Genomic DNA, 18,568 nt, shown 5'->3' with positions numbered 1-18,568 from the left:
GGACTAAGTGTGAAATGACACTGGGTTGAATACTGATTCTGGTCTATTATCAGTCCTGGTTCTGGTCTAGTATCTGTCCAGGTTCTGGTCTAGTATCAGTCCTGGTTCTGGTCTAGTATCAGTCCTGGTTCTGGTAGATCTCAGTCCTGTATTTGATACTGTAGATCCCAGAATCCTTTTCTTAGGCTGGAAAACTGGGTTGGACTTTCTGGAGCGGTTCTTAACTTGTCCAGGTCCGGTTTAGAAGGCTGGAGTTATTTAGTTACGATCGGCAGCTATAAATCCGAGCGAGTGGCCATGATTTGTGGAGTCCCCCAGGGGTCAGTCCTTGGACCTCTTCTGTTCTACTTGTATTAGCTGTCAGTGACAGGAAAGATTTTAAAACCTTTTGATGGTTTACATCCCAGAACAGTTCAGGACCAGAACCCATCTGTTCTATGTTCAGAGAATATAAACCTAGCAGAGCTCTTAGATCCAGAGACTCTGGTCAACTAGTCCAGACCAGAGTCCAGACCAGGGTCCAGACCAGAGGTCAGACCAGAGTCCAGACCAGAGTTCGGACCAGAGTCCGGACCAGGGTCCAGACCAGAGTCCAGACCAGAGTCCAGACTAAACATGGAGAAGCAGCATTTAGCTGTTTTGCTGTAACCAAGTGGAACAAACTGCCAGTGGAGATTAAACTTTCACCAAATGTTTTAAATCCAGGTTAAAACTTTTCTCATGTCTTTACATGAAATCTGCACATTAACTTTTTTAACTTATCTTGCTTTTAATCATTTTAATGTAATTTATTATTTTATTGTGATTATGTGTTGATGCCTTTTACTATTTCTAAATATCTGTAATGTCTTTGTTTTATGTAAAATACTTTGAATTGTCCTGTACATGACATGTGCTGTACAAATAAACTGTCTTGCCATTGGACCAGGACTATGGATCAGGACTGTGGACCAGGACTATGGATCAGGACTGTGGACTAAGCCTGTACTTATGAAGTCCAGTCCCCCAATAAGTTTAGGGTCCTCGCTGGTCAGAGCTCCAAATCCGAAGACCTAGACCTGGTTGTGGAGACCTGGGCCAGGTTTTGTGAGCCTGGAACCAGATGTGATGAAGTGAGAACTGATCGGATGTCAGTTTGGGATGAAACTGGTTTATTTGTTATTTTACAATCAGGAAGAGGCGGAGTCAAGCGCAGCAGAGAAGCCCCGCCCCTTTAGGAAGTGGGATCAAAGATGGCCACTGCTGCTAAACCAACGTTTGGTTTAAATGTTTTTGGTGAAGCTTTGATCTCAGTCAGTTTCCATGGCGACCAGGCAGGTGTGAGCAGTGATTGGAAGCAGGATCATCTGCCCTTCTTCATCTTGGCCACCTTCTCCTTCCTCTTCTTCACGTGTTTGGGTACTTTGGTCTTCCTCTTCTCTCTCTGAGCTTCTTTCACCATCTTCTTCCTCTCCTGAAACAGAAAAATAAGTTTGTTTTCCTGTGGGGGAAAAGTAAAATCCCATTATATTTTAATCATGTAACTAAAAACAAGTCGCTGCAAAAAGGTCATAAACTCGGCCGGCGGATCGTGAGCTGCTCTCTCCTTACGCTGGAAGAACGGCGGCGTTCCCGCTGCCTCCGGAAGGCTAAATTATCCAGGACTCCGCCCACCCCGGTCACCACATGACTGATCTGCTACCGTCAGGCAGGCGGTGCAGATCAACCCCTGCAAGGACAAACCGGTTCAGGGACGGTTTTCACCTGGACACATGGATCAGTAGATCCTCGCATGTCCTTTAAATGGAACTAACACCTGGGCCTAATTAAAATAAGGGGGCGTTGCCATAACTACACACAGGTGCCCGTCATGAAAAAGTTTATTTATTTCAGTAATTCCATTCAAAAGTTTAATTTAATCTTTATTTAACCAGGATTTTACAAGGATGTCCTGGTTGTCCAAAAAGAAGCAGCAGTACAAATGAATGTAAGACATTTAACAACAAAATCACCAACATTTACAAACGCTGCAAGCATAAAAAAGGTCATCAGGACTTTTCACCTGCACACAGTACCAAAGCTACCAGGACCTGGTTTAAGGACCATGGTGTCCCTGTTCTTAACTGGCCAGCAAACTGGCCTGACCTGAACCCCGTAGAACATCTATGGGCTACTGTGAAGAGGAAGATGTGATACGCCAGACCCAACGATACAGAAGAGCCGAAGGCCACTATCAGAGCAACCTGGGCTCATAACACCTGAGCAGAGCCACAGACTGATGGACTCCATGCCACGCCGCATGCTGCAGGAATTCAGGCTAAAGGAGCCCCGACTAAGTACTGAGTGCTGTACATGTTCATACTTTACATGTTCATACTTTACATGTTTTCAGTTGGCCAACATTTCTAGAAATCCTTGTTTTGTATCGATCTTCTGTAAAATTCTAATTTTCTGGGATATTGAATTTCTGAATTTCATTAGTTGTCAGTTATAATCATCAATACTGAAATAAACATTTAAATATGTCAGTCTGTGAGAAATGAATGTCGACATTATACAAGTTTCACTTTTTGAATGGAATTACTGAAATAAATCAGCTTTTTCATGATATTCTCATTTTGTGACGAGCAGCTGTATAATTTATTATTTTTTATCCTCTGGCAGCTGTTTCTGACTCCCTCTTGTTTACTATTCGTTGCATTTTGTCGTTTGTATGATTATCGCAATTTTCTATGTAATGATAGTTTTGCACTGGCTGGAGGGCTTTGTAATTTCTATTCTATAAACACATAGTAAGCATTTTTATTTCTCCATGAAAACACGACTGAAACGATGTCAGCAGGCGGCGCTCTTGCTCTAGCCCCGCCCCTGCAGCCACACTGGCCAGTCAGCAGGCGGACTACTTCTGATCCAGGCTGGAAACAGAATCTTATGAGGACCAGAGGCGGTGACATATTGATATACCAGAATCATCTGGCCTACATCTACTACTGTGAAGCAAAGCAGAGGTGTAGCCCCGCCCCTTTACACAGGACGTTTCACTCCAAAAGCAACTAGAGTAGTAATTCAGGCCTGAATCACATCAGCTCTTGGTTGCTGTCCAGCAGTATGGTCCGATGCAAAGGCAGATATGAGGACAAAACCACAACAAGCACGAAACAGAGCTGTTCCCGGTTCTAACATGCACGGGAATGTGGGCTGGCTCAGGACCAGTGACAGACAACGTCATTCATTACTGGTCTTCATGTTCGTCTCCTCGTGCATCACACCTAGAACTATGTTCCAGCGACCATGAACATATCAGCAGACATGCAGACGGCCTGCAGTGGCGTCTAAAGCTGGTAGAAGAAACCAAACTATTAACCAAGAAACACCAATCGGTATGATTGGTTCTGGGACCTGACTGGTTCTGGCATTTGATTGGTTCTGGGACCTGACTGGTTCTGGCATTTGATTGGTTCTGGGATCTGACTGGTTCTGGGACCTGACTGGTTCTGGCATTTGATTGGTTCTGGGACCTGACTGGTTCTGGCATTTGATTGGTTCTGGGATCTGACTGGTTCTGGGACCTGACTGGTTCTGGGATTTGATTGGTTCTGGCTGGAGAACATATTCTCTCTGTATGACAGCGGGCTGTTTCTGAATCTGGGATGGAGGACTTTGGCTCATCTTGTGTTCTAGTTTTTTTCCGTCTGCTCAGGCTGGTTGGTTCTTAGTTTTTAGCTTCATGGGTTCAAGCCCCTCTTGGTGGGCAGATAGTGATGCTAGTGTGTGATGGGCTGCTTATTAAAAACCTTTTTGTCTGTCAGAGTTTCTTCATTCTGCTCCTGCTGCGTCTCCTCCTCTTCATAGTCTTCCTCATCCTCCTCGGATGAAGAGCGCTGGTCTTCCTCCAGCAGTGCTGGGACCTGAGGAGACATTTGTGGGACATCACGGACGAGCCAAACTAACAGGAAGACAAAGAGAGCGAGACTGTACCGTCTGGACTCCGGAGAGGTCCTTCTTGAGTCCGGTCAGGGTCTGGTACAGAATCTGAGCGAGACAGAACATCTTCATTACCATCTTCGTCACCACCATCACTTCCACCTCCAGCTACCAGCTGTTTCAGAGACTTACGTTGTCATGGTGACAGCTAACGGCTGATTCTTCCTCCATCGTCCTCATCAGGTCCACATCTCGTTCGTAATGACACACCTCCGTCAGCGTGCGGGGGATGTAGGCCTTCTTAAACACCTGCAGGGGGCGGAGCCAGAGGTCAGAGGTCAGTGGAACTCAGAGATGAGGTCATCTGCAACAGCAGCATCACCTCCTCATCCACCCGGTCCTGATCCGATCGCTGCTCCGATGTCCGCTCTGCCGCAATCACCATCGCCTGCTCATAGAAACACAGCTTTCACTTCCTGTTCTAGGGAAGTTCTGGTTCTGGTAAAGTTCTGGATGCTGCAGGGCACCTCCCACCTTCTGTAGGTACTGGTCCAGGTTCTGGCTGGTGATGGACGGGTCAGTGATGAAGTCAAACAGCTCCCGGACCGTCATGACGGCAACACCGTGTTTCCCAAAAAAGTCTGAAAAACAGAACTTGGATCAGAAAAGAGCCTTCACCCACCGGAACCGACCTATCTGAGCTCAGACCGGACCCACCGGAACCGACCTATCTGAGCTCAGACGGGATCCACTCGAACCGACCTATCTGAGCTCAGACCGGATCCACTCGAACCGACCTATCTGAGCTCAGACCGGACCCACCGGAACTGACCTATCTGAGCTCAGACCGGACCTATCTGAGCTCAGACTGGACCCACCGGAACCGACCTATCTGAGCTCAGACCGGACCCACCGGAACCGACCTATCTGAGCTCAGACTGGACCCACCGGAACCGACCTATCTGAGCTCAGACCGGACCCACCGGAACCGACCTATCTGAGCTCAGACTGGACCCACCGGAACCGACCTATCTGAGCTCAGACCGGACCCACTCGAACCGACCTATCTGAGCTCAGACCGGACCCACTCGAACCGACTTTTCTGAGCTCAGACCGGACCTATCTGAGCTCAGACCGGACCCACCCGAACCGACCTATCTGAGCTCAGACCGGACCCACCCGAACCGACCTATCTGAGCTCAGACCGGACCCACCCGAACCGACCTATCTGAGCTCAGACCGGACCCACCCGAACCGACCTATCTGAGCTCAGACCGGACTGCTCACCGTTGACGTTGCTGCAGTCTTTCCTCAAAAACTCCAGAGCGTGAGGGTGATCGTGTTCCACCGACTGCGACACGTCGATGATGTAAGCATCGCCGTCGTGGTACCTGTAGACGGGTCAGAACCGGGTCAGAACCTTGGAGAACTACAGATAATACCTGAGAGGAGGACTTTGTCTTACAACATGTTGAACTCGCTGAGGTCGGCGTGGACCAGTCGAGCATCCTGGAACATTTTCCTGATGTTCTGAACAACCTGCAGGTACAGTTCACGGGCCTTGGAGTCCGACAGTGCCACGTTCTTCAGCAGCGGCGCCGGCCTGACCCGTGGAACAGAGAACAGTCAACAATGTGTCCCGTCATCAATCACTCTGATCAGCAGCAGAAGTTCTTACATGTTGTCTTTCCCAATGAAGCCCATTAGCAGAACGTGGCTCCGGAGCAGCACCGGTTCTGGACTCGGGATTCCTGCCGTCTGCAGCCTGAAACCCAATAAGCTACAAGTTTTTCTGGGTTCTAAACATCAGGTCGGGATAAAGATAAACAAAACTCTTCCCTCATCCAGCCTCCTATCTTCTCTGGGTTCATGTCAAGCTCGGGTCCTCTACCAGAGCCCGGGCCGTTCACAGAGTGAGTACAAACTGGCTTCCATGCTGGACCAGCCTGTCCAGCCGGTCCTTCCCTAACAGACTGGGACAGATACAGGACATGCTGCTTCGTTGTTCCTGTTATTCCAGTTGGATTTCAACATTACTTTTACCTTTAGGGTTTTTTTTTTAACATCCTTATTTAAGACTTAGATAAGTCTGTAACTCATTTTAGACATTTTCCTCTTTTACTTTCTCTCTCTCTGTGTGTGTGTAGACCTGTATGTTATGTTAGATTTTAATTCATTATTAATTTGTTTGTTAATTTGAGTTTACCCCTACTTAACATTCATTCCCAGTTTTGGTCTCTCTCTCCATCTCCCTTCCCTGATTCGCTGTGGGTTGCCGAGTCGCTGCGTGTTGCCGAGTCGCTGTGGGTTGCCGAGTTGCTGTGGGTTGGCTGTACTTATGGACTCACATATTAAAATAAATTAGACTGAAATTAGCATAACAGAACTCCTTTAGTGAGCGGACACAGGATTCTGCTGGAACTAGCAGAGCTGCATGCATCAGGTTAAAGATCGGATGTGCCAGAAATTCCTTCTGAAAAGGAACCTAGTCCTCACCAAGACCAGGAAAGTAGATTCTAAGGTAAGCGCTGCAGTTTAGCTTAAATTAACTGAAAAGTTTATCTTGATTTAACTCATTAAATGAATGTGTGTGACTGTATAGATGTATTAGTGGAGTAAACTGGTGGCCTGTTTGTAATGTTGTTTGGGCAGAGTGAATAGTGTGTTTATCCTTATAAACTTAAAAAATTGCTATCAAATTCATTTATTAAGGGAGACTAAGGGAAAACAACTGCTGCGTGGCATTTGTTGATTAATGTAGCTTTTTGTTTACACTCTTTGTTTGGTTTACTCCTCCCTGAGTCGCCACCTTATCGTGGTGGAGGAGTTTGTGAGTCCTGACGATCCTTGGCGGCTATGTTGTCGGGAGCTCATGCCCCTGGTAGTGTCACCCCTATGATGAGGAGAAAACAAGGACCCAGGTTTCCCTTGCCCGGACGTGGGTCACCGGGGCCCCCCTCTGGAGCCAGGCCTGGAGGTGGGGCATGGAGGCGAGTGCCTGGTGGCCGGGCCTTTGCCCATAGGGCCCAGTCGGGCTCAGCCCGAAAGGGTGACATGGGCCTCTCCTCCCGTGGGCTCACCACTTGCAGGAGGGGCCATGGGGTCGGGTGCAGTAAGAGATGGGTGGTAGTGATCCGCGGGTCGGGGTTTTTTCCGACCCGCAGGTCCCGCTCTTTTAAAAGAATTGGACCGCACCAAACCGCCCCGCCCCTCCACTTCTATTTTTTTAACCCGACCCGCCCCATTAAAACACATGTTATGATATTGACGAATGCTTTTGTTTTGTCTGAGAAAGGTGCATATGGTCTCCTAAATTGGCACTGGAACCTGGCAACACAAAATGTATTTTCATTTGAACGTTAAGCCTATAAACATAAATAGGCCAATAAATAAAGTGTTTTAAAGCGTTTAAGTGTTTAAGTGTTATAAAGCACATAGCCAATGCTGCTGCTGTTGTCTGCACTGATTACCTCGCTGAACCTGTCCCAAACCTGTGATTTAGCCATTTGACCCTCCTTCTTCTTTTTAAGGACGTAAACTCCCGAACGAATGTTATTCAACACTTCTTCTTTTGTTGCTTGTCTGCTTGGCGCTTTCTGCACGTAGCCTGCGTAGCCTACTATGCGCCTACGTGGGCATTACGTTATAAAACGTGACCTGTGTTTAAATAACTGATAAATATTTTGTCTTACATATTATAGTAACAAAATGTAGACACTGATTAAGGTCTTTATTTTCAGTTTGACAAAAAATAAAATGAATAGATAGAACTTGATATTTCAGAATAGTAAACCACACCAACCCGCCCCGCAGTGAAGCGAAAATTCTTTGACCCGCCCCAACCCGAACCACGGGTAACCCGCGGGACCTGCGGGTTAGGGGGCGGCCCGCGCATCACTACTGGGCGGCTGCCAGAGGCGGGGACCCTGGCTGTCTGATCCTCGGCTGCAGAAGCTAACTCTAGGGACGTGAAATGTCACCTCTCTGGCGGGAAAGGAGCCTGAGCTGGTGCGCGAGGTTGAACGGTTCCGGCTAGATATAGTTGGACTCACCTCGACACACAGCTTGGGCTCTGGAACCACTGCCCTTGAGAGGGGCTGGACCCTCTTCCATTCTGGAGTTGCTCCCAGTGAGAGGCACCGAGCAGGTGCTCGTTGCCCCCCGACTTGGCACCTATACGTTGGGGTTTAACCCGGTGGATGAAAGAGTAGCCTCCCTCCGCCTTCGGGTGGGGGACGGGTCCTGACTGTTGTTTGTGCTTATGCACCAAATAGCAGTTCAGAGTACCCACCCTTTTTGGAGTACTTGGAGGGGGTGTTGGAGAGCACTCCTTCCAGGGACTCCCTCGTTTTGCTGAGGAACTTCAATGCTCATGTGGGCAACGACAGCGAGACCTGGAGGGGCGTGATTGGGAGGAACGCCCCCCCCTAATCTAAATCCGAGTGGTGTTTTGTTGTTGGATTTCTGTGCTCATAATGGACTGTCCATAACAAACACCTTGTTCAGGTATACGTAAGAATGTCCACATGTGCACTTGGCACCAGGACACTCTAGGCCGCAGTTCGATGATCGACTTTGTAGTCGTGTCGTCGGACTTGCGGCCGCATGTTCTGGACACTCGGGTGAAGAGAGGGGCGGGGCTGTCAACTGATCACCACCTGGGGGTGAGTTGGCTCAGGTGGTGGGGGAGGATCCCGGTCAGGCCTGGCAAATACAAGCGTGTTGTGAGGGTCTGCTGGGAACGTCTGGCAGAGTCCCCTGTCAGAAAGAGTTTCAACTCCCATCTCCGGCAGAGCTTCAACCGTGTCCCAGGTGAGGCGGGGGACATCGAGTCCGAGTGGGCTGTGTTCCATGCCTCTATTGTCGAGGCGGCCAGCCGCAGCTGTGGCCGTAAGGTCGTCAGTGCCTGTTGTGGCGGTAACCCTCAAACTCATTGGTGGACACCGGCAGTAAGGGATGTCGACAAGTTGAAGGAGTCCTATCGGGCCTTTTTGGCCTGTGGGACTCCAGAGGCAGCTGATGGGTATTGGCAGGCTAAGTGGAACGCAGCTTCGGCGGTCGCTAAGGCAAAAACTCGGGCATGGGAGGAGTTAAGAGAGGAGAATGACGGCTTCGAGGAGATCCTGGTCTACCATCCGGCGGCTCAGGAGGGGAAAGCAGTGCTCCGTCAACAATGCTGACCTCGACTCGGGACGTTGTGAGGCGGTGGATGGAATACTTCAATAATAATAATAATAATACATTTTATTTATAAAGGCGCCTTTCTCACACTCAAGGTCACCGTACAATAAAACACAACAATGAATAAATCCAAATAAAATACAAGAAAAACATAAAACAGTGATTGCAACAATGTACATATTATAATGAGTAAGCCAGTTTAAACAGATGTGTTTTCAATTTGGATTTGAACAGATGAATAGAATCAGAGTTGCGGAGGTCAGGGGGGAGTGAGTTCCACAGATGAGGAGCAGAGCAGCTGAAAGCTCTACTCCCCATGGTGACAAGGCGAGCGGGGGTGAAGATGAGGTGAATTGCAGAGGAGGATCTGAGGGAACGGACCGGTTTGACAACACGGAGGAGATCAGAAAAATATGGAGGGGCGAGGTTGTGTATGGCCTTAAAGGTTAACAGCAAAATTTTATAGTGAATGCGATGGGTGATGGGGAGCCAGTGGAGCTGCTGTAAGATGGGGGTGATATGATGGATGGATGGGGTTCTAGTGATGATTCTGGCTGCTGCATTCTGTACCAGCTGAAGTTTATGAATTGATTTCTGGGGAAGACCAAACAGAAGGGAGTTGCAGTAATCCAAGCGTGATGTGACCAGGCTGTGTACAAGTATGGCGGTGGTGTGAGGGGTGAGAGAGGGGCGTAGGCGGTTGATATTGCGGAGATGGAAGTATGCGGACCGTGTTATGTTATTAATGTGTGATGTGAAAGACAGAGTGCTGTCGAGGATGACACCCAGACTCTTTACCTGAGGGGAGGGAGAGATGGAAGAGTCATCAATGGGAATGCAGAAACTATCAGATTTAGAGAGGGTGGATTTGGTGCCAACTAGTAACATTTCGGTTTTACTGCTGTTTAATTTGAGAAAGTTTGAAGTGAACCAGGACTTAATGTCATGAAGACAATCTGTGAGTGAGGTAGGTGGGAGAGTGGAGTTTGGCTTTGTGGAGAGATAGAGCTGGGTGTCATCCGCATAACAATGGAAATGTATGTGGTGTTTTCTGAAGATATGACCAAGGGGGAGGAGGTAGATGATGAACAACAGGGGCCCCAGGACTGAGCCCTGGGGCACACCTGTGGTGACTGGGAGTGACTGGGAATGGGATGATTTCAGCTGTACGAACTGAGTGCGGCCAGAAAGGTATGATTTGAACCAGTTAAGAGGGGTGTGGGTAATGCCAATAGAGGAGAGTCTAGTCAGAAGGATGGAGTGGGAAATAGTATCGAAGGCCGCACTCAGATCGAGAAGGATAAGAATGGATAATAAACCAGAGTCAGCTGCTAGAAGGAGATCATTGGTGACTTTTAGTAATGCTGTTTCAGTGCTGTGGAGTGGACGGAAACCAGATTGAAATTCTTCATATAGATTGTTAATGGATAGATGGGCTCGGAGTTGTGAGGAAACTATTTTTTCCAGTAGTTTTGAAATAAACGGCAGATTGGAGATGGGACGAAAGTTATTAAGGTTGTTAGGGTCCAAGCCGGGTTTTTTAAGTATTGGGGTGATGGCAGCAGTTTTTAACAATGGGGGGACCAGACCAGTGGTGAGGGAGGAGTGTATGATGCAAGTAATGAGCGGCGCCAGTGAGGAAGCAGATGCTTTTACTAGGAAGGTTGGGATGGGGTCTAGTCGACAGGTGGATGATTTTGATTTCCTTATTAATTCAGTGATGGCAGTGATAGGGGGGAGAGTAAATGCAGAAAGAGAGATGGAAGGAGGCAGAAGGGGAGGTAATGGAGAAGGATTATAAGAAACATTTGGAGCGAGATGTTGATGAATATTCTGGATTTTGGATGTGAAGAATGAGATTAGACTGTTACAGAAAGCAGATGAGGCCATGTGAGGTGGAAGGGAGTCAGGAGGTTGTGTAATATTGTTCAAGAGAGAAAATAGAGCCTTTGTGTTACCTTCATTAGAATTAATTAAACTAGAATAATAGGTGGATTTGGCAAGTTTGCAGCAGTCCCTATAGTAAGTGATGTGGTTTTGATACATTTCCTGGTGGATAGTTAAACCAGTTTTCCTGTAGAGTCGCTCCAGTTGACGTCCTTTGGTTTTGAGTTTTCTGAGAGCAGGGGTAAACCAGGGTGAAGAGCAGTTGAAAGTGACTGATCTAGTTTTTAGAGGGGCCAAGTTATTGAGCAGATTCTGAAGACTGTTATTGTAATGTGAGACAAGATCATCAGGGCTAGAGAAACTGTCAGGGTGGGGTAGAGCGTTAATGGCAGTAGAGAGAGTGTCCAAGTTAATGTCCTTAATGTTACGGAAGGATATGTCACGTGAGCGCTTGTTTTTTGCAAGAACCAGACTGACAGAAAAAGAAATGATCATATGGTCAGAGAAGGGGAGCACATCTGTTTTGCAACCAGTGGGAATTAAACCTGAACAGCAAACTAAGTCAAGAATATGACCTTTTGAATGAGTTGGAGCAGTAATAAACTGCTGGAGACCAAAACTGTTAAGACAAGACATAAAATCCCTGGTGAGAATATTATTTACATTGTCCATATGGATGTTAAAATCTCCAAGAATTATTATGTTGGGCGATCGTGAGGAGAGATCAGCCAGAAATGCAGAGAAGTCATTTAAGAAGTCCTTATTGGGCTTGGGTGGACGGTAAACTGTGGCGATGAAGGTTGGAACAGGACCAGGCAGCAGTAGGACCATTGATTCAAACGAGGGAGCGGAAGGGGCAGAGACCTGTGAGACTCTCCACTTCTCACGGGCAAACAGCGCGAGACCACCTCCACGGCCGGAGTCACGTGGTTTGCAATAGTAAACAAACCCAGGCGGGTTAGCTCCATTTAGGCAAGTGTAGTCATTTGGCTGCTGCCAAGTTTCAGTCAAACATAAAAAATCCAACTCACGGTCGACGAGAAGATCCTGGACGAGATGTTCCTTGTCAGTTAGTGAGCGGATATTCAGAAGACTGAAGTTTACGGTGGTGTCAGAGTTGGTAGCCGACCTAGCTAGGTGGGCTAGCACACTGTGATCAGCAGCACGACCGGTGTTCCGATGAGGGCGCCTGGATGTGGACCAAATGGACTTTATCTGTTTGGAGTTGTCCGAGTGGTAGTTCCGCCGGGAACCCCGGTGAATGGTTCTCCGCCGGGGAAAGACAGCCAGGTCAGGATGGAGGTGTAGGCATAAATCTGAGGGTTCATACTGCAGTGGCCAGCAGGAGGCGACCTCAGCGGCGGTGGAATGTGCAGTCATCGGAGAAGAAGAGGCAGAGGTCACAGTGGGGGCGTTTGATGTAAATGTAAACAGTCATGCACGTGTGCAAGTTTGCACCGCGTGTTGCATATTAGCCGCAAGTATGCGGCAACCCGACCTGTTCGGATGAAGGCCATCTCCACAAAACAGTGAGGCACGGTTCCAAAATAAATTAAAATTGTCAATAAAACTAACATTATGGGAGCTGAAGATTGAGTGGAGCCAAGTATTAAGTCCAAGTATTCTGCTGAACCGGCCAGCGCCGCGGGACAACGTGGGAATGGGGCCTGAAATGAAGACACTCAGTCTTACAGAGTCGAGGAAAGTGAGAAGACCTTCTTAATCCCACCAACACGTCTTCCGATGAGGAAGCAGAGTCTGGGGTAGCTGGTGCTGGCTCTCCCATCTTTGGGGCTGAGGTCGCTGAGGTGGTTAAAAAGCTCCTCGGTGGCAAGGCCCCGGGGGTGGATGAGGTCTGCTCAGAGTTCCTTAAGGCTCTGGATGCTGTAGGGGTGCTGCTGAGGTGGCTCGGGCATCTGGTTATGATGCCTCCCTGGTGAGGTGTTCCGGGCACGTCCCACCGGAAAGAGGCCCCGGGGAAGACCCAGGACACACTGGACGGACTACATCTCTTGGCTGGCCTGGGAACGCCTCGGGATCCCTCCGGATGAGCTGGTGAATGTGGCCGGGGAGAGGGAAGTCTGGGTTTCCCTGCTTAGGCAGCTGCCCCCACGACCCGACTCCGGATAAGCAGCAGAAAATGGATGGATGGCTGTACACTCTATGCTAACATAAATTAGCGTGTGAAATCAGAGCTAGCATTGCAAAGCATAACAACTTCCTGTGTGTGAATCTGTTTGCTGGCGCTATGTTCTCCATATGACTAGTTGTCATTGTTACTTATTTTGGCTTCAAAATCCTGCTGTTAGTTTACAAAGGCCTGAATGGTTTAGGACCAGAATCCATTCAGGATCTTCTGGTTCACTATGGACCAACCAGATCCTTCAGGTCATCAGGGTCAGGTCTACTTTCTGTTCCCAGAGTCAGAACTAAACGTGGAGAGGCAGCGTTCAGCTTTATGGTCCTCAAATGTGGAACAAACTCCCAGAAAGCTGCAGGTCTGCTGACTCAGCGGTTTTACATCAGAGTTAAAACTTTTCTATTTGCTGCCTTTTATCAGAACAGCTGTTAATTCCCCACACTGGAACTTTATTTCTGGCTTTTTATTTTTTTTATTTTAGCTTTTTTGTTTTTGTTTTTATTTTATTCCTTTTAATACTCGTGTTATTGCTTCCTGCTCCCCGCTGTTATGCTGTTAATGTTTTATGTAAAGCACATTGAATTGTCTTCTACATGAAATGTGGCGTACAGATACATCTGCCTTGCCTAGCAGCTAGCTCCAGGCTTAGCTCCCTCCTCATTACCCACCAATGGTGACGCAGACACGGGACTCTGCTGGAAACTTTAGCACTGTGGAAAGTTTCTCATAGCTAACCTCTTCTGCTACGACACACCTAATTCAAATTCATGGCTCATTAGCAGACTTGTGCAGAGCTGGTCAGAGAACCATTTCATTTAAATCAGGTGTGTTGGAGCAGGGAGAAATCTAAGACCTGCAGGATAGTGGGCCTTGAGGACCAGGGTTGGGGATCACCATGTCTCTGCACATTAACGCTTGCAATGTTTCTTAACCGTGAGGTCAGGTTGTCAAATCATTTTCCACTGGGTTCTATCACTTAGGTCAGGTTTTCAAATTGTGTTCTACTTGGTTCTATCCATCAGGTCAGGTTCTAGTGGGTTCTCATTATTAGCTACTCTACCAGGATTAATTCAGCAGATAAGTTCTGCTGGGATCTTTCAGGTCATATTCTTTTGGGTTCTATTCATCAGATCTGGTTCTCATACCCCATTTTATGTTTTTCTTGTTCATCAGGTCAGTTTCTTTAATAACGTTCAACTTGGTTCCATAGGTCGTGTTCTCAAATAATGTTCAGCTGTTTTCTTCCCATCAGATCAGGTTTTTCTGGGTTCTTGGTGTGGATGAGCGGTTCCTACCTGATAAGGTTCCTCATCTCTTTCTCAGCCCACGTTCTCACCATCTTTCTGGGGTTTCCTTTACAGTAACCGTGACGGAATCTGTCCAAAATTAGAACCTCGTCAGAGCCCCTCAGAGTCCAGGTTATTGTGAAGGTGGCAGGAAGTGAGTGGGCAGGACTCACCTGAACTCCCCGCTGACGTACTTATCCCGGTCCTTGAACAGCAGGATGGAGGTCTTGTAGATCTTGATGGCTCTGCTGTCTCCGGCCGATGTGCTGGCGTGATAAACGTTGGCCTGGGATACCAGAACAGAAAGGTTTAGAGATTCTGGTTCCAGATCACCTGAGTCACATGGTTCGGTTCGTCAGGATATTAGGGTACAGAAAGGGGCGATTGATAGTCTGATGGGAACGGATCGATAGGCTTGGATCAGATGATTGATTGGATCAATAAGGTGGTCCAGACCTCCTTCCCGGTGCTGATGCAGCCATTGATCTCACAGATGACTCCTCGACTCAACATCTTGAACAGAATCATTCGAGTTCGTGGATCCAGAACCTGAATCAGGATCAGAACCAGAACAAACTATTAACTGATTATTGATTAAACTTTCTTCACTTCCTGTTTGGCCTTTTCACAATAAAACTCACCTGTTCAACTGTAGCTCGATCTGATTTATCCTTTACTCTGTACCTGTGGAGAGCAGCCAATCAGAGTTAATCACACTGGTCACATGACCTGAGATGTCTCAGTATCAGGGGAATTCAGCTTACGTGTCGGTATCCCTCTGCCTCTGCATCACCGTCACCTTATTGATCACACAATCCTCGTAGTTCAGTTTATCTGAAACAATCAATCAACACCATCAGTTATTGAGCAGACACCGATCAGTCAAAACCAGATGGATCCAGAATCCAGAACCTACATGGATCTGAACTCATCTGAACCGTGCAATATGGGTTCAGGTGAGTCCACATGACACAATGGCGGTGATATGATGTTGATGATGGGGCAGAGCCTAACTGCTCTGTGTGAGATGATGCTGATGATGGGGCGGAGCCTAACTGCTCTGTGTGAGATGATGTTGATGATGGGGCGGAGCCTAACTGCTCTGTGTGAGATGATGCTGAGGATGGGGCGGAGCCTAACTGCTCTGTGTGAGATGATGCTGATGATGGGGCGGAGCCTAACTGCTCTGTGTGAGATGATGCTGATGATGGGGCGGAGCCTAACTGCTCTGTGTGAGATGATGCTGAGGATGGGGCGGAGCCTAACTGCTCTGTGTGAGATGATGTTGATGATGGGGCGGAGCCTAACTGCTGTGTGAGATGATGTTGATGATGGGGCGGAGCCTAACTGCTCTGTGTGAGATGATGCTGAGGATGGGGCGGAGCCTAACTGCTGTGTGAGATGATGTTGATGATGGGGCGGAGCCTAACTGCTCTGTGTGAGATGATGCTGAGGATGGGGCGGAGCCTAACTGCTCTGTGTGAGATGATGCTGATGATGGGGCGGAGCCTAACTGCTCTGTGTGAGATGATGCTGATGATGGGGCGGAGCCTAACTGCTCTGTGTGAGATGATGCTGAGGATGGGGCGGAGCCTAACTGCTCTGTGTGAGATGATGCTGAGGATGGGGCGGAGCCTAACTGCTCTGTGTGAGATGATGCTGATGATGGGGCGGAGCCTAACTGCTCTGTGTGAGATGATGCTGAGGATGGGGCGGAGCCTAACTGCTCTGTGTGAGATGATGCTGATGATGGGGCGGAGCCTAACTGCTCTGTGTGAGATGATGCTGAGGATGGGGCGGAGCCTAACTGCTCTGTGTGAGATGATGTTGATGATGGGGTGGAGCCTAACTGCTCTGTGTGTGCTTTACCCAGGTTGATCTTATGTTCATATTTCCTCAGAGCTTTATCAGAGGGAGTTGATGACGATGTCCTATTGGAAGGATTCTGTTTGTTAGCCTGAAGACAACAAACAAACAAACACATAAACAAATGAGACTGAAGAATCTGAATAATGGTCAAATATATGAAAATAATATGAAGAACTTAGATCAGCCCATCAGTTTCTGATGATTTCCCAGAGAGTAACCATAGAAACAGATATATGCAGACTAGACGGTCACTAATGTAATAGAGCATTTTACATAGCAGTATCCATGGTAACGAATGGTTTACATGGTAACCGTTGTAACAGAGGCCAAGACCGTCTCTGTTACCACTGACCATGGTAACAGAGAGGTTCAGACAGCAGTAACCATGGTAACGGAGAGGTTGCAATGGAGGTAACCTTGGTAACAGACCATGTGTGAGATTAATATTCAGCTGATGGGTTCTGACCTGGCTGTTCTGTCCTGTCCGGTAGAATCTTTTGGTCAGATCTCCAGCTGAGCTCCAGTCCCACTCGTCATCCTCATCTTCATCATCCTCATCTTCATCCTCCTCCTCCCGCTCTGATGAAGGCTGTAGGCTGACGTCAGTCATGTGACTTTTCAGGACCACCACCTCTGATTGGTCACTAAACAAAATACACAGATTCAAACAACCAACCAGCAGCAGAGCTGCAGGGCTGCTGTGGACTGACAGCCAATCAGAGTGCAGCTTATGGACAGAGAGGAAGAGCCAGGTCTGGTGGCAGCAACCCCCCTCTTCCTCACTCTGATGTCTGACCCACAGTGGTGGATCATGGAGAACATCTACCTGAGTGCGGTACTTTAGGTGTTTGTGTATCTGTACTGGAGCTCGTCCTCACTCGCTCCGTCTGGGCTCAGCTTTCTGTCGGCTGCAATCGGCCACACGCTGCACTCCGCTCAGAAGGGAACCAATCACCGCCCACACCTGGGTGGATCTGTCAGCTCCATGAGTCGATGACCGCCATCGATCGGCTTGTGTAAGAATAAATAAAGGAAATCCTCCTCTTGTGTGTTTCGTTAGCGTTACATCACTTCTGGACCTCCAGCCTCCAGTCTGGTCCCGCTCTGCTGGACTGAAGGACCAAAGCTACTTTCCACACTGACTGCTACATGCTGGCAGCAGACTGGCTCCTTATTTATCTGGATGGGTTTTATAACATGAAGTTTTGTTTCACAATGACAGAACATGTTTTAGTGGTTGAGCTTCTTATTAACATCATCTCTCTTTTTCCTGGAAATCCTGGTTTTCCCAAGCGTGGCTCTTAGGAGGATTAATATGGAATGTGTCTTTATTCATGTCTGCAAACAGCTTTAATATCTAACATGTGGTGTAGAAGGTAATAGTGGATTGTGTACAAATGTCTCACATTTCACATAATTTCCTTGGTTTTATTCTGGTCTTCAGGAGTCCTGGTCCTCCAGACTGCAGGTTTTGTAGCTTACCTGACTCTAACACACCTGAATGAAACATTTACAGGCTGCAGAGGAAGGTCGTGAATCTGAAGCAGGAAACACCTAAAACCCAGAACTGGACCAGAACTGGACACCCCAACTCTAGCTAAAACCTGCAGGACCGTGGTCCTCCAGGACCAGAACTGATGATGATGATGTCATCTGGTCTACTTCCTGTAGTGTTTTATCGTGTGTCTAAGTTACTGATCATGTAAACGAGATTTTCTTCTTGTTTGTTGTCAACATCATTAAAAGCTGTTTGTTTGTTTGATCTTACCTTTCCTCCTCCGCGTCATCAAACTGTCCAGGAACGCACGCGACCGCCGCCATGACGTCAGCAGGTTTACCCCAGCGAAGACACACGGCACCAGAACCAGAACCAAGACCAGACACGGACCGCTCCTCCACACTGCAGCGTGTTTGCTTCACTTCCGGATCTCAAAATGTGACTACGGCAACTCGCGAGGGACGTTCCACACCGCGGTGGAGGCAGCGAAGCCGCGTCCGCTGCTTGATGGAAGACTTTTCAGACCCGATCATTTTCCCAACATCAGCTTCTCTTCCAGAAACATTCCCCAACATGAGCAACGACCCAACACAGCCCCAGGTCCTGCAGACCCTGGAACCTGGACCAGAAGCTGGAGTCCGGCTCCTAACAATGAGTTTCTGGTAATAAAGAGCAGAGATCTTTCAGTCCTGACACGCAGATAAGCACGCGCACCGTTTATACAGAAGAAAGACATAAACTCGGAAGTTTAGAGGGAAATAAAAGTTTCTAGAAAGATCAGGACGGCTGGACAGGTTCCTCCAA

General features: G+C 48.0%; 1 protein-coding gene and 1 long non-coding RNA gene across 4 annotated transcripts; both read right to left on the bottom strand.

Moving 5' to 3' along the window:
• Window positions 1-1,121: 1,121 nt before the first annotated feature.
• Window positions 1,122-18,548, bottom strand: riok1 (RIO kinase 1 (yeast)). Of its 2 annotated transcripts, XM_041991548.1 has the most exons (18): window positions 18,035-18,548; window positions 16,733-16,910; window positions 16,267-16,354; window positions 15,162-15,231; window positions 15,039-15,081; window positions 14,854-14,946; window positions 14,571-14,683; window positions 14,407-14,487; window positions 5,582-5,668; window positions 5,369-5,506; window positions 5,191-5,294; window positions 4,438-4,544; window positions 4,286-4,351; window positions 4,096-4,212; window positions 3,958-4,011; window positions 3,774-3,887; window positions 1,591-1,708; window positions 1,122-1,453 (listed from the first exon to the last, which is right to left on the bottom strand). In XM_041991548.1, the coding sequence occupies exons 1-17, from the start codon at window positions 18,085-18,087 to the stop codon at window positions 1,634-1,636; spliced, it is 1,581 nt and encodes a 526-aa protein (XP_041847482.1). In that variant the 5' UTR covers window positions 18,088-18,548; the 3' UTR covers window positions 1,122-1,453; window positions 1,591-1,633. The 2 variants fall into 2 exon arrangements, with proteins under 2 accessions (XP_041847482.1, XP_041847481.1); XM_041991547.1 differs by lacking the exon at window positions 1,591-1,708 and having other exon boundaries at window positions 1,123-1,453; window positions 18,035-18,544.
• LOC121643936 lies at window positions 4,597-5,180 on the bottom strand. Of its 2 annotated transcripts, none has more exons than XR_006011198.1 (3): window positions 5,023-5,180; window positions 4,757-4,966; window positions 4,597-4,630 (listed from the first exon to the last, which is right to left on the bottom strand). It is a non-coding gene; the product is annotated as an uncharacterized LOC121643936 (long non-coding RNA). The 2 variants fall into 2 exon arrangements; XR_006011197.1 differs by having other exon boundaries at window positions 4,757-4,896.
• Window positions 18,549-18,568: the final 20 nt, after the last annotated feature.

The sequence above is a fragment of the Melanotaenia boesemani genome, chromosome 8 (genome assembly GCF_017639745.1).
Source record: "Melanotaenia boesemani isolate fMelBoe1 chromosome 8, fMelBoe1.pri, whole genome shotgun sequence".
Lineage (NCBI taxonomy): Eukaryota > Metazoa > Chordata > Actinopteri > Atheriniformes > Melanotaeniidae > Melanotaenia > Melanotaenia boesemani.
Note: the sequence above shows the minus strand (reverse complement) of the source record. Positions and strands in the feature narration are given on the sequence as shown.